Source organism: Pyrus communis, chromosome 9, assembly GCF_963583255.1.
Source record: "Pyrus communis chromosome 9, drPyrComm1.1, whole genome shotgun sequence".
Classification (NCBI taxonomy): Eukaryota; Viridiplantae; Streptophyta; class Magnoliopsida; order Rosales; family Rosaceae; genus Pyrus; species Pyrus communis.
Window position 1 is genome coordinate 19150353 of NC_084811.1, and position 14365 is coordinate 19164717.

General features: G+C 36.3%; 1 protein-coding gene across 1 annotated transcript; it reads right to left on the bottom strand.

Annotated features, from left to right (window-relative positions):
- Positions 1–1433: 1433 nt before the first annotated feature.
- LOC137746142 (triacylglycerol lipase SDP1) lies at positions 1434–6041 on the bottom strand. The gene is made up of 3 exons (XM_068486223.1): positions 3747–6041; positions 2951–3094; positions 1434–2691 (listed from the first exon to the last, which is right to left on the bottom strand). Exons 1-3 carry the CDS (start codon positions 5160–5162, stop codon positions 1696–1698), a joined length of 2556 nt encoding a protein of 851 aa, XP_068342324.1. The 5' UTR covers positions 5163–6041; the 3' UTR covers positions 1434–1695.
- Positions 6042–14365: the final 8324 nt, after the last annotated feature.

Sequence of the window (14365 nt, forward strand, 5' to 3'; positions counted from 1 at the left end):
CCTAGAGTCCCATATCGACCGCGGATGAAAGCCGGAGACTCTCCTCAACAATAAAAGAAGATCATTCTCCTCCAATTAATCTCTAATGTCATTATTGTACTTAAACTAGTCATTAAAACCTACTAATGATGATTATGTTTGAACCTATGTATTTATGTAAACCCTTCACTATTAATGAGAACTCCTCTACACCGTGAACGTAGCCAAACTTAAGGTGAATCACATACATCTTGTGTTTGCTTCCTTATCTCTATCTTCTTACATGTTATCCTCATTAGGTAACCAGAACAATCAAGCGAAGGTCACAAACTTGACATTTTACGTTGTTCCAAAATCTCGCTAATTTTGTGCATCAACAACATATATTTCGGAATTTTTTCAAACAAAATGTAACGATTAAAAGACACGATTATCCTTTATTTTGGACCACCATAAAAAAAATTCTTTCTTTGACACATTGGACATATTATAAAATGATAGGAAAAGATTAGGCACTTACAGCTCAATTAATAAATCAATCACTCAAAGATTAATATTTTAAAAGCCAACCTCAAAGAAAGACATAATTTCATACCATTTCAAGTATTTCCACGAGAAGACGTAACTTACCTTCGCTCGCATTTCTTAAAATCAAAGCTTCAACCACTAATTTGAAGCATTTATGTGATTTTGTTGCTTTCTTTTATATATTATGTTGGCCATTCTCTACATATGATTGCCAAGTTCTTAGCATTCTAGGCATAGAAAATAACCTCCATTGATCCTTCCCCACTAGATGACAATATTATAACAGCAACTAGTAGTGACCCGTCCGCAATCAACCAACCACGATGTTCAACTTCCGGCCTACTCCTAAAGGCCTGCAAAATTTGGGGGGTAAAGAATTGATGTGTATTCCCAACATGATCAGGATACCAAAACAACAAAGTGCTTCCCCATGATATCAAAGACAACGTGTTAGTGTCATTTGACGTTTCATTTGGTTACTAAATCCCCTTCGGATTAAGTGCACACATGAAATGTGTTTAAGGGGCCAAGTTGTGCAATATTTTATCAAAAGTGGTTCTGCAATATTTAGTTTCTCATCTTTGTCCTCGTGCTCGTGATCAGCATGACAGGATTCATAGTCACCGCCCTCGGATTTGACATTAGGGGGCAAGAATAAAACATTGAAAGCACATCTATTTGTTTCCAAATATTGATAGTAAATACAAGGGTGAGCAATCGACCATGCATTCGCTGGTCACCTGATGACCAACAGAACATTTCTACAATTTCCAATTGCAACTTTTATTGACAATCCTGTTTTCGAACTGCTCAACCACTAATGGGGAATTTACTACGCCCGATGGACTGTTTTATTTCTTAAGGACTATGCTTTATAAGTATGTTTCAATGGAATCAAGTAAAGTTACAGGCAGATGGAGAGAGAGAGAAAGAGAGAGAGAGAAAGAGAGAGAATTGGTTTTTTTCATTCATTGATCCATATGAATCACATTTGTGTACAACTTGTGAATCCAAGTAATTTACAGAGTCAAGGCCTACATGTATGCAGAGCTCAAGATCAATTTCTTTTACTAATTACTGCGGAAGCAAATCAGTGCAATGCTAAAATGTAAACTTCAAGCACTGCTCTTAGTATTTATTTCAGATCAAATTGTTGAATACCATATCTGAGCAAAACGTACCTTAAAATTAGCCATCCACAGTGCTCTGATGAATACAATCATCTACTTTAGGTTGATCCACTGACTGGCAATTAGGTTCCGTTTCATTTAAGAAGGCTTCTGAAGTGATATCAGCATCACCATATTCAGATACAGACCCAGCATCCATGTCCTTTTCCGGACTGTCAAGTTGCACACATTCAGCTACTTCACTGCCGTAATTTTCCAAGTCATGACTACTCCCACTTGAAAATGTTTCTTTCTTCACAATATTGAATACAATTCCATTATGTATCCTTTCAGGCTGCAAGAGATCACCTTCAGTCACCGTAATGCTAGAACCGTTTCCTGAAACCATGCTTCCAAACTCCCTCTTGTCAAATTTTATGCTTTCAGGACTTCTTTCAGGTGTTGTACCTCTTGAGCTTTGATAATAATGGTTATTGCCTCCCATCTGAACCATCATTGACTTCGGACTTGTCAGCACACTTCTGTTCAATTCAGCATCAATGTCCAAATTTTGAACAAAGTCGATGAACTTATTTGCTGACGTTGTCCTCATCAAGGGTCCACCAGATCTTGTCCAAGAATTGAAATCGACACTCTCAGATTCACTGTCACTTCCATCATATAAATTACGGTGGGTTTGAAAACTTTTACCAGAATGAACTCCACTGGTAGATGCGCCAACACCATGATGGAATGAGGAACCACCATCTCCAATGAGGTCTTCTTCAAGGGAACCACTTGAATTTTCTCGAGCAATGCAATTCCAAGAAGGAATTCTCCTAGATGCACTGAATTTGGTTGTACTAGCTAGGCCATGAGAAGAAGAAGCCGCAGCTCTTTCTGCACTCCTTTTGAGTCTACGCATGTGGTTGAGAATTACAACACACTCATCAAGAGCAAGCTCAATGCCACAATTTGCTTTTATGGCCGAGAGCTTCTCCCAAGTGCACCTTCTACCTTGGTTGGCTGCCTTTTGAAGCTCAATATATGTTGGATTTTGTATGATTTTTGAGTACTGGAAAATATGTCAGAAAAACAAAACGTTAGTTAGTCTCCATCTAGGATTATTAAAAATGATCCAGATGATTAAAGAAAATAGAAAGGTATCTTCAAAATAGTCCTCAACGAAATTTGGTAAACTTGACTTGGCCAATAACGGAAGTTTTAAAAAGAACTTTAATTTAAGGTTCCATGGAAACGATGACCAATCCTAATTCAGTAGTTATTCCCTAGCTGATACTCTGACCATCAAAATTACTACTTTATCCACGTACCTGAGCAAGTGTGGCTGGCATAACAACAGTAACATCACCCTCCCAATCTTGAGCGAACAGCTTGGCAAGTCCACCTAATGGAAAACCAAGTTCCAGGATCTGGTTACATCTATGCTTCACCTCCATTTCAGCAAGATGAGCAAGCTACACAGTTAAATACTAAAATTGATTAATACTCATCTCATCAGAGTGTCAACGTAACAAAATCATGTAACAGACCCAACAGAATTAAACAAAAAAAAAAAAAAAAAAAAAAAATTACAAACAAATGCCCAAATGATTAGAAATTCTAGCTTAATGTTCGTATACTGTCAATAAGGTGCTTACTGATTAACCAAGATGATAGACTAATTCAATTGACCAAGATAACTATTTGCAAAGCCACTGGATAAGTCCGTAAAGATGTGGCCAGAAGCTTAGTTCAAAACAAATATTTATTAAGCCATTACAAATCTAACTACATCTAAGTGACACATCCAAGATTTTTGCATTACTTGTTATCCCAACTGAGGATCACCCATTCTTTTCGGCTTGCTACTGAGGATACATTTAGTGATAGATAATCATACAACATTTCATCAGCTATATGAAAACATCACTTTTCCCTTCTAACTTCTACAAAGTTTTTAGGTACGGAAAAGAAAAGCAGCATTAAGATGGCAGATGCGTGTTGACAAGCCCTTAACCCTTCATATTCCTAATTAGCAAAATAAAATGACAGCGAGAGAATGCAAAAAAAAAAAGGACAAAATCATAAATTTCAAAAGACTTTGAATGGAGGTCTATCAATGAATACCTTAGCAGCGAAGTTGCCTCCACAAGCTCTCACAAATTCCTTTAGCCGTAACAATGGTGCAATATGAGGATTTGCCTGACTGACGATAAAATGATTAACGTTGAACAGTTCTTTCAGCTGCATCATAGGTAAATCTATCTCCAAGCTACCATCTCTCCACCTACGCACTGGCATCGAACCCTCCTCTGGACCCAAATTAAATGGAGGATGATATGGAACAATCTCTCCACTTCTATCCTTTGCCATTAGTTCCTGAGCCTCAAAAAGGCCTGGAAAAGCACAAGAAGCTGTCACTGCACTCCATATAACAACATGAGGTGAAGTCAAGTAGTTAAGGCATCTAGGTGGCTCATGCTTCCTTGGGGAGCAAACAGTTATCCCAAGAATTCGACCTGTCATGTCATAAGCTTCTTGAAACGTCAGGTTACTTGTTAGATGCCTTAACATCATTTGCAACTGCCTGATCTCATGAACTGCCCCACGTGTCATGACCCTCTTGACAACTGTAAAAATCCCGCCCATTTGATCAAAAAACTGCAATGAGTGCCAAGAATCTTCAAAAAAGCTCTGGAGCTCAGGCCAAGACCTAGTGGCAACAACAGAACACATAATGGATCCTACACTGGAACCAGCGATTATTCTTGGCAAAAGCTTATGTTCGACCAGTGTTTTAACGACACCGACATGGAAAGATCCAAGAGAAGCACCCCCACTCAACAGCACGGCAGTTCTCCCAAAAGCATGCCTTGTTTCATGCATGAAAGCCAGCTTCTCTTCTAACGAGAGCTCTTCTGAGTCCGAATCGCAAACCATTCTCAACTGAGTTGTTACCTCATCAATGTATTCCTTAATGAGTTTGGGAACATGAAGTTTCTCCTTGTGAAGCTCAGGGTTGCACATGTTACCGAGATTTCTAACAAGATCTGCTCGCATGCAGAACATAATATCTCTGAGCGAACCCTCTTCACGACGGTGGTGGAGCTCTTGAAGCTTGTTCCTAACTACTTCTTGATCATAAAGGTCTGATTCATTCATCTTTGGTGTCTCTTTATCAAGCATCCTAGCGGCATGAGCCCACTCCTCATAGGTCAATGCAGTTCTCATCATATTTCTCCAAAATTTCCTCCGATAAGCCATTTCCGCCTTGACTTTGACATTCGTGTATCGTTTCAACAAAAAAGCAATGATTGTCACCATTGCCAAAATCCCTTGAGGGTTTCGAGGATGCAACCATGAGAACATGGGAGCCAAAAAGTTTTTGAATCTATAGACAAGACTCAAAAACGTACGAAATATTTGATGCCTCAGATGTGACATTGACTTGCAAAATAAAACCCTGAAAGCGATTGTCCGGCCAACAATGGTTGAAGGTCCAATTGGAAACGGATCAACACTGGCCTCATTACTTATGTCCATGTTTCCAGAGTAAGTAAAATCTCTGTATTTCTATTTCTATGGCAACAAAGCTGAAGAGCTATAAAATCTACAACAGACTTTACAACTACAATACAGTTTTCGAGCCCTCAATGTTTTCGAAAGAATAACAAAACAATCCTGGATGTATGAAGAACTAAGAGCACAATGATTCAAAATGTTCAACAACAGAATTATCTAATGCTTCAACCTTTTAGCTCAAATGAATTGAAAAACTAGTTGCAGATGAAATATTACCAATTTTCCATGTCTTTGAAGCTTTCCAAATCCCAGAGAATTCTGCCGAACGCATTCAAAAGACACAAACTTTGACCCCAAATCCCCAAATTCCCAGCAACCCCACCAGCTTAACAGCTAGGTGGGTACTTTCCAAATCCTTGCCCAACAAAAAGCCCTATGAACTTGATCAAATCCCCAAGGCAATCAAATTAACAAACAAAAGGGTTCTCAGATCAGAAATTGAAATTGCAAACAACAAATAACAGGTGACGGGATTGGATTAATGAAACCTAAAATACCACCCAATGGATTGGATTGGATTGAATTATGGGAGTTTTTGGGAAGTGTGAAGGGATAAAGATATCGGTGTGGTGACGCCGCCTCGATTAGTTTGAATGGGATTCGGATTGGGTAGAAATTTACAAACATGTGGATAAGGCGGCAGAGAGAGAGAGAGAGAGAGGCCACTCCGTTACCTATCCGACAAAATCTTTTGTTTGATGGAAGTTTCTATTTCCGGAAAGTTAACGAACAGAACGGAACGCCCAGAAAACCCAGAAGAAACATACGAGTTTTCAGATTTCGGGATCTTCGGTTAATTTTGGGCTGAGTTTTTGAGTAAAAGAAAACGTTTTTGTTGCTTACAAGGAAAAAACAGGTGCGTCAATGATGACGACCGAGCTACATTATTAAAACCGGATTTCATATCCGATACGAAAAAGGTTAATGATGTGGGCCATTGATGTGGCATCCACGTGCCCAAGCCTCGACACCTCGCACCATGTAAGAGTGGCTCCACTCCTGTTTAGGAATAGCAACGGTTCGGTTTGGAACAAAAATACTATATAGATCTCTATAATCATAAAAATTAATTACTATTATATATAATTACTATTATATTGTATATTATTATATTATATATAATTCGGTTCGGATTCAAAGACGGATATGGATTGGGAACTCTTATTACCATATCCAAAACCATAACCGAATATTATTCACGGTTTTTTTCCATATCCAAAATATACCCTAATTTTCATATCAAAATCCAATCCATTCGAGCGGTTATCCACGGTTATCGAGTTTAACAGTTAGAATTGCCATCCCTACTACACAATCTCCTAGGTTATATGCAACCTAATTCCTTTTAATAAACAATAATTATTATTAGTGAATAATAACCTTTGAGAATTTCCATTCTTAAATTGAATAGCCAAACAATTCGTATTAAAATATTAATATTTTTTTATAAAGAAATAAAATAATAATGAATTTTTTATTTTTTATTTAGTGTGTTATTTATGTTGTTTTGAATAACGATGCTCTTGGTTTATATAACGATTCCTTGAATTTAAATAATGTATCCAATTGAATAAATACGAAACTACAACCTAAATTAAATGGAAAATTATGGGATCCGATTTTACACCAAATTCCCTACAAACCACCTGACGAATTTGTGGTGCTAGGACCATCTCCACTTAGTCCCTCTTCTCTTGCATGCCTCATTCGCACCACGTCTACTTTTTCCGATCTCCAAAAATATTTAGAATCCAAAGACATTCCTTCTAATCAAACTAATTAATGTCAATTTGGATGTAGTACAAATAAATAAATAAAATATTGTCACCTGATCGCTAAATTTTCGCCTCTTCAAAGATTATAACTAGCTGTCAAGTGTTTCTCCAACTAGTAAGTGATAGATTGAGTATTTTCCAACGACTTTCAAGAGATTGATCTATGCTTCTAGTGCCAAGTGCCTCGCAAAACAAGGTATGAACCGTCTTTCAAAGTTCTCGCAACCTCTGCTCATTACTCGTAATTGGGTCATGAGTGGCTCAAACCCAACATTCACACAAAGTAACATTTTCAATGATCAACCAATTCAAACCTTCATCATTAGCCTTTTTTTTTTCTTTTTTTTTGCAAACAAAAGTATATGAAAACTTTGAGAGAAAGATTTATTGAAAGTATTTGAAAATATTGAAGTCTGGTGTAAGGTGGAAGTGTATGGTTAGGTATTTATAGAAAAAAAGTTATAATCATTTTTTTTTATAAATTTTATTAACTTAATTATTCTGGATCATTGGATTACAAAAAGATTGAAATTCAATAGCCCAAATTGCGACACATATGCCAACGGTAACAATTCCAATTTTTCAGATTTTTTTTTTTAAGCCTGAAAAGTATGGATCGTTGATCTGAAAATCTAATGGACTAGATTGTGACACGTCATCTAGCCATTGGGGTTGAATTTCAAAAAATTTTTTACCCTTGGAAATCCAACAGTCCAAAAATAACAGTTGGAAATCCAACAACCTAGTTTTCACCACGTTGTTCCTTTTTCCAAAGCTGTTAGTGCACTTGCGCGCGGACTATATGCGCTTAAGTCCTGTCAGGGACGCGCCCGCACTTGCATGTGTTTTTGACGCGCTTGGTGCAAAAAAATTTTGGAACATGGCTGACGTCACTCTACCCAGTTGCTAGGCCACTCTATTGGGCTCCCCTATAGCCCATGTTAAAGCGTTGGAGAGTTTAGGGGATTGGATTACTTGATAGCCCCGCCCGGGGGGGGGGGGGGTGGGTTGGAGAGTTTAGGTGTAGACTAGTGATGGAGTCAGAATTTCATATGTGGGAGGGCCTCTCACATACATTGGTAATTTAAACTAAAAGATTGAGAGTAATTTGCATAAAAATTGAAAGTTCACTGCATACAAAATCATGCTATGCTTATTATAACCAATATGTCAGCAAAAGAACAGTTGGGTGGTTTTGTGTTAGTTGATTATATTGTAGGTTATTTGGTTATGAAATTGCTGAATTGATTGTGTTTATCCAACCCTTGTTGGGAAAAATTCAGAAGTGAAAACACCTCTACATATGAAGATGAGCCTGAGAATAGTGAAGTCGGAAAATCTTAAACAGTCTTAAAACCCGTAGCATTACGCATGCATTTTTGCTTGTATAAAATAAAAAATTAAAGCCTATAATGTAGGTAGATAAACACCCTTAAAACCAGTTTGCACATAATTATACTTGATTATCTACCTATATCACAGATTAAGAGCATAACCTGTGATTTTATGAAGAACCCAATATCAATATTCATTTTAAGTAAAAAACCTAATGACAAAAAACTGGATTTATGATATACTACAAAGAAGAGGAGGAAGACCAAATTTTCAAACTAAATTTTGTAAATAAAATAATGTGCTTATTGATGATTGGATTATCATTAAATGTTGATTAACGTGCTTATTTTGATGACATATTATTTAGTTTACAAATTAAGTTTAAAATTTGATCTATCTAACATTATCCGAAAAAAATTCCATAAAGCAAAAATAAACAAAAAGAAGAAGTAGAATCGTAAATCCCATCAAGGAAGGAAAAAGAAAAGAAAAAAAAAAAAGAAACAAGAAACAGGAAAAAGCTAACCTAGCAAAATTCAGGAATTAAAAAAAAAAAAACCCATAGTGAAACACTTTAAAATGGCATATTTTGTAAATTTCTCCTAATCCTAAGCCAGAAGTGATCCATTTTTTAAGTCGGTCATGCACAAGCCACGTACACCATACACAAAAGCGAAATGACAAAAAGATCCATATATAAATTGAAAAAACTCACAGTTGATGAAGTCCTTTTTCTAATTTCAAAGAGAGAGCTGTGAACTCTGAATTTTTAAGTTGAGCTCAGATTTGTGAGCATAGCATGTGCATGTATGTCGTGTGCATGTAATGTACATACAATGTATGTAGTTTTCTGAAAAATTGAAGAATTTGGATGTCTTTCAAAGAACACCAAACCAATCACTTCAATTCCAATAGTCCATCAATGGATTTTCATTTTACATTAAATTAACGAAAACCCATTTCCCAAAACCTTCAAATTTCCTTGGGAAACTCCCAACATTCGAGAAATCACCCAGTTTCCTCAGAAATTCTTAGTTCGAATAGAAAAATAGAGAAACTTAGTTCGAGAAATCACCCATCTTGTGCCATCCGTGAGTCGAATCGAAGAGGAGAATCTAGAGATCAGGAATTGAAATTGTTGGAAGAAGGTATTATTGGAGAAGTGGAGGCGGGGTAGATTAGGAAGGAAAACCAGCTGGTCTGATATGATTGGCAGTGACGGTTAAAGCAACTAGTGATGAAGATTGTGAAGTTTAGAGAGAAGAGAGTTATTATTCTCATTCCAATGTCTTATCTTCTTACCTATATTTTAATGAATGTTTTAGTTACAAATTTGTCCATTTGTAAAATGACTAATAAGAACCTTAGTTACCTTCTTTTGCATTACTTTGTTTTATAAAAAATAAAAAAGAAAAGGTTGGGCATGATTGTTACACTTCGGATTCGGGGTCGGTAATAAAAACTCGAACCTGAATCCGAAACGTGAGTTAAAAGCTTAATAAATAACCGGAAATTGAAAGGGGTTGGAAAATAAATTCCTCTTATAAAAATAATTCATGATTCGTAAACAAATCAAGAATTCTTTACAACCTACAGTAAATAGATGAATAAACTTTCTCTACTCCAATCTAATCTAATCTCATCTTGCCTACCCTTTTAAATGTCTATTTCGTAAACTTGCATAACAATAAAGGGATGAGCTTCAACAATTCAGTAGGAACATAACCTTATCACAGTAAATTGATAATACTAAATTAAGTGTCATGAAATCATATAGCCAAATATCGAATTATTATTGATAACAATGAATGAATGCAATGCAACCTCTTCGGCTACCCCCGTTAATTTATATAATAAAACACGCGGACCTGCACGTCCCATACCATGCATTTTACCACTGCAGTGGTGGTTTGAATGTTTTATTGTAGAAACTAACTCCCATATGATATCCCAAGTTCATAAACCCCTTTTGCTAGTTATCTTATCTAATTCATTGATTTCCAGCCCAAATCACCCACATCGAAAATTCCTGTCGATATCCTATTCTAATGTGCATGCTGGGCTCGCCTGGAATTGGTTTCACAATGAATAGATTCAACTACACAAAAGATCTTTCCAACTACCCTCATTTCCCGAGTTCCAATCTCAACACTGAAATTCCAACCACATCTCACAACATGAGTGATGCACAAATATGTCATTTCATCTTTCACATATATCACAGTATATTCTCAACAAATAGCATTCAAGCAATAATTCCATAACCAATAACAAGTAAACACTTAACTGAAGCAATTAGCTAATTAATATTCAATCACATTAATCAACCAAAAAAATCAAGAATATTATAGCACTTCATGAAATTTAATAAAATCAATTTCCGTAAAGTTTTGCCTTATTTCCCCTACCTGGATTCCAAAGCTAAAACAAAGATCCACGTCACTACCGGAATAGCTAAGCTCCTCGTACTTATCCACGTCACTACCGAAATAGTTAAGCTCCATGTATTTAAGCATGTTCCTTGATCACTCCTAAATCATCATGTATTTCTTCCACCCTATTTCTTTTCCAATCTCTCTCCACATATGTATATAAATATTAGAACAAACACTATGCATATCAATCTCTCATGGTTCCTTTCTCCTTGACATGCATGCCTTGCATGCATGCAACCTTAGATCTCATTTCCAATCCAACTCACCTCCTTATAACAGAGAAATGAAGTCCCTATTTATAGTACCGGCCGGCTCCATGATGTGAAAATTAACTTGACACACAAATTAAACCCTATTTGTGACAATTGTAGTAGATATGTAAGTAGGGATCGTTCTAGACCGGGGATTAACTAAGGATGCTAATCTATGTAAATAAGACTCAAAAACACTTAACTAGACTCTATGGACTCAAAACTAACTTTAGACACTTAAAACAGCAACCAATACTCAAAAAGGCTCACTTTTAGACTCAATAAAGGTTTTGGACGAAAATAGGACTTGACTTGACTCAAAAGACTCAAGGAAAACAAGTTTTGACTCAAATATGAAGACTAAATAACATGGGGATTGTTTTTGACGAATTTTAGACTCAAAACAAAAACTTAGTAGAAAACACTTTTGAAAAACGAATTTAGGTAAAATAAATGGGTAAAAGTCTAGTTAGAGGGTCATTCTCCACACATGATATATGCATACGAACCAATGTCCAGTTATTACTCCTTTAGACTATGAATGACAACGCCTCAAATTAGTTGCATCGCACAACTAACCCTCAAGTTTTCCTTATTTCATTGAATTGAATGAAAACACATTACAACCAAATTGTCTTTTTCAAGTTCTTTATATGAGATGCATAACAAAGATACATATCAAAAGTCATTAAGCTTTGTGAAAACTATAAGCGTTGACAAGGCACTCATCACTATGAAACGCATGAGATTCATACCAAGGATTTACTTAACGCGATTGTGACTAGCAACCTCCACTACTTGTGAATATAAGTGAATAACAATTACGTGAAACCCTCCTATACTCTAGCATCAAGTTTATGCATGCAACTTAAGTGTTAACCCCCAACCCACATACATAAACCAGTTTTAATAACTTAGATAAGCAAATCACATTCAGGTCTTAAGAAATAATAACCGGACGTAATCAATTCATATAAAACATATAATCATGGCTTCAAATTCTCCTCTAACTAAAAAGAAGTTAGTTCCTCATGTTCGTAAAACAAAGATAATTAAATTTAAACATTGAACTAAGACTAAGGATAGAAAGAACCAAGAAAAACGCTCCACACTCCAATGGCATGCACGATACTCCCTTGGATGGCAGATTGCACAAGTCCTCCTCTCCTTGCTTCCTTGCTTGCGGCACCAGGGTGGTGTAGAATGGATTGTGGTGTTTTATGGATGAAAGTATGAATGAATGAATGAGTGAGTGGATGAATGAATGGTGCGGCATAGGGCTGTTTATATAGGCTAATTAGGCACACTTAGTGAAGGAGAAGGATTACACAATCCCATTGAAAAAGGGTTAATTCAAGGCAGAAGCCAAATGGGAAATGGATTAGGTAATGCACGGCTAGGATTTAGGGAATTCTAGAAGGTTTGGTGCGGCATGTTTATAGGGATGAGATAAGGTGTTCTAGAAGGAGTGTTTAGGGCAGATTCCTAAACCTAAAGGGACAAGAACATATGATATAAGTGTAAGAGAAGGATTGCAATTCCTAAACCTACAAGGAATGGTGTTCATGCGGCATTTAAATGGATAAGGCTTCTAGAAACTGAAATAGGTGTTTATTTATGTAATTAATCCCCTCTAATTAGCTAGGGTTAAGTCCTAACCTGATTTGGATAGGATAGAATAGGATAATGTTAGAGTTAGGAAAGGATAAGGTTGGTTAGGATAGGATAAGATAAGGTTGGATAAGGTTGGATAAGGTTCCTTGTTTCTTGCTTCTTCCTTATCTTCATTGCATTAGGACTTCTTCCACCAGATTTGTAGCCTTTCGTAGCCCTTCTTGACTTCAATTTCGTCCATCCTCTTTGCTCCATGGTTAAGCTATCCAATCCATGCCCAAAAAAGCTCCAAATAGCCTCAAAATGCACTTTCTTGCTCCTTTTGCCATTAGGACCTAAAAACATACGAAAATAAGTTAAAAGACTGAAATAAATAGTAATTAACTAACTAAATGCAAGGAAACAACATAACTAAGTAGCATAAATATGCTCCTATCACTCCAAAACTTAGTGACTCATAAAGGCGCGTGTCAATTGGCATGGAATCATAACATGAGAAAGTGACACCTAACAAGGTGATTAATCTAATGATTGGTGGCAATCAAATGTGTCAACTAGATGCAAGACTTGAATTGTGGAGCTACACATCCAACCCAGCGTGGTGCTTACAAGCACCTTAAAAAGGATAGGAGATAAGGCTGCATGGTAAGCTTCACACGTCCACCTTATAAACTCAAGACTAAGCATAAGCCTAGTTTTTTAGTATAAATTGCTATGGATACATGCTGGCAACTAAAAGGCCAAATAAAAACCTAAAAGGATGTTAGTAGGTTCTAGGGCTTAACTAAGAAAAAAATATTCCAAAACTTATCTTAAAGTCTAATAAAATACATAATAAATAAAAACTCAAATATAGGGCTTCCACAATTATAAAATACGGGTTCTCACAGTGATAACTCTCACACTCTATTTAGACGATTTATCTCCCTTAAACCCTAATTCATCATTCCCATATCCTTTCATTTCAAGAAAGCAAAATGAATAAACTTAGAAGATGACGTTTCTGTGGAAGAAGTAGATGATTATGTTTCCGTCGAAGAGAAAGAAGAATAATTTTATGTGTGGGTCATCTTGATTTGTCACCATCTTACAATTGAAGCATAGCTCTGTGGCTTTTTATTTGAATTTGCATTACGTTAGGGTGCAATTTGTTTCATGTTTTCATACGGGAATTCCTAGAATTTGTTTGCATTAGGTTAGGGTGCAATTTGTTTCATGTTTTCATATGCGAATTCCTAAAATTTGTTGACTTTCATATGATTTTATATTTAACTTTCACGTTTTCATACTTGTTCCATGTTTTAACTTTCATGTTTTCATATTTCTGGAATTTGTTTTGAAAATATAAGGGTAAATTATACAAAATTACCTCAACTATTGGTTCAACCACAGTTTCATACCCCATCTTTAAAACATTTTTATACCATACAATATCTTACGAATTTGTTGCAATGTCATATCTTCCATTAGTTTGCTTGTCAATTCCTCCGTTAAATGCTGACGTGGCTCGAGGTGGGACCCACTCCCTATTAAAAAAAAATTAAATATTAAAAACTAAAAAAAATAAAATTATTTAATATTTTTTTTTAAATGAGGGACCCACCCCTCCAACCCATCTCCCCTTCTTCGGTTCTTCCTCATCCACCCATTTCCCAACGTTCCTTCACCACCAAAACCAGAACCCCATCGCTTCCTTCTCTTCCTCCATCTCCACCTCCACCTCCCTCCCAAGGCTTTCATCCCCCTCCCCCTCA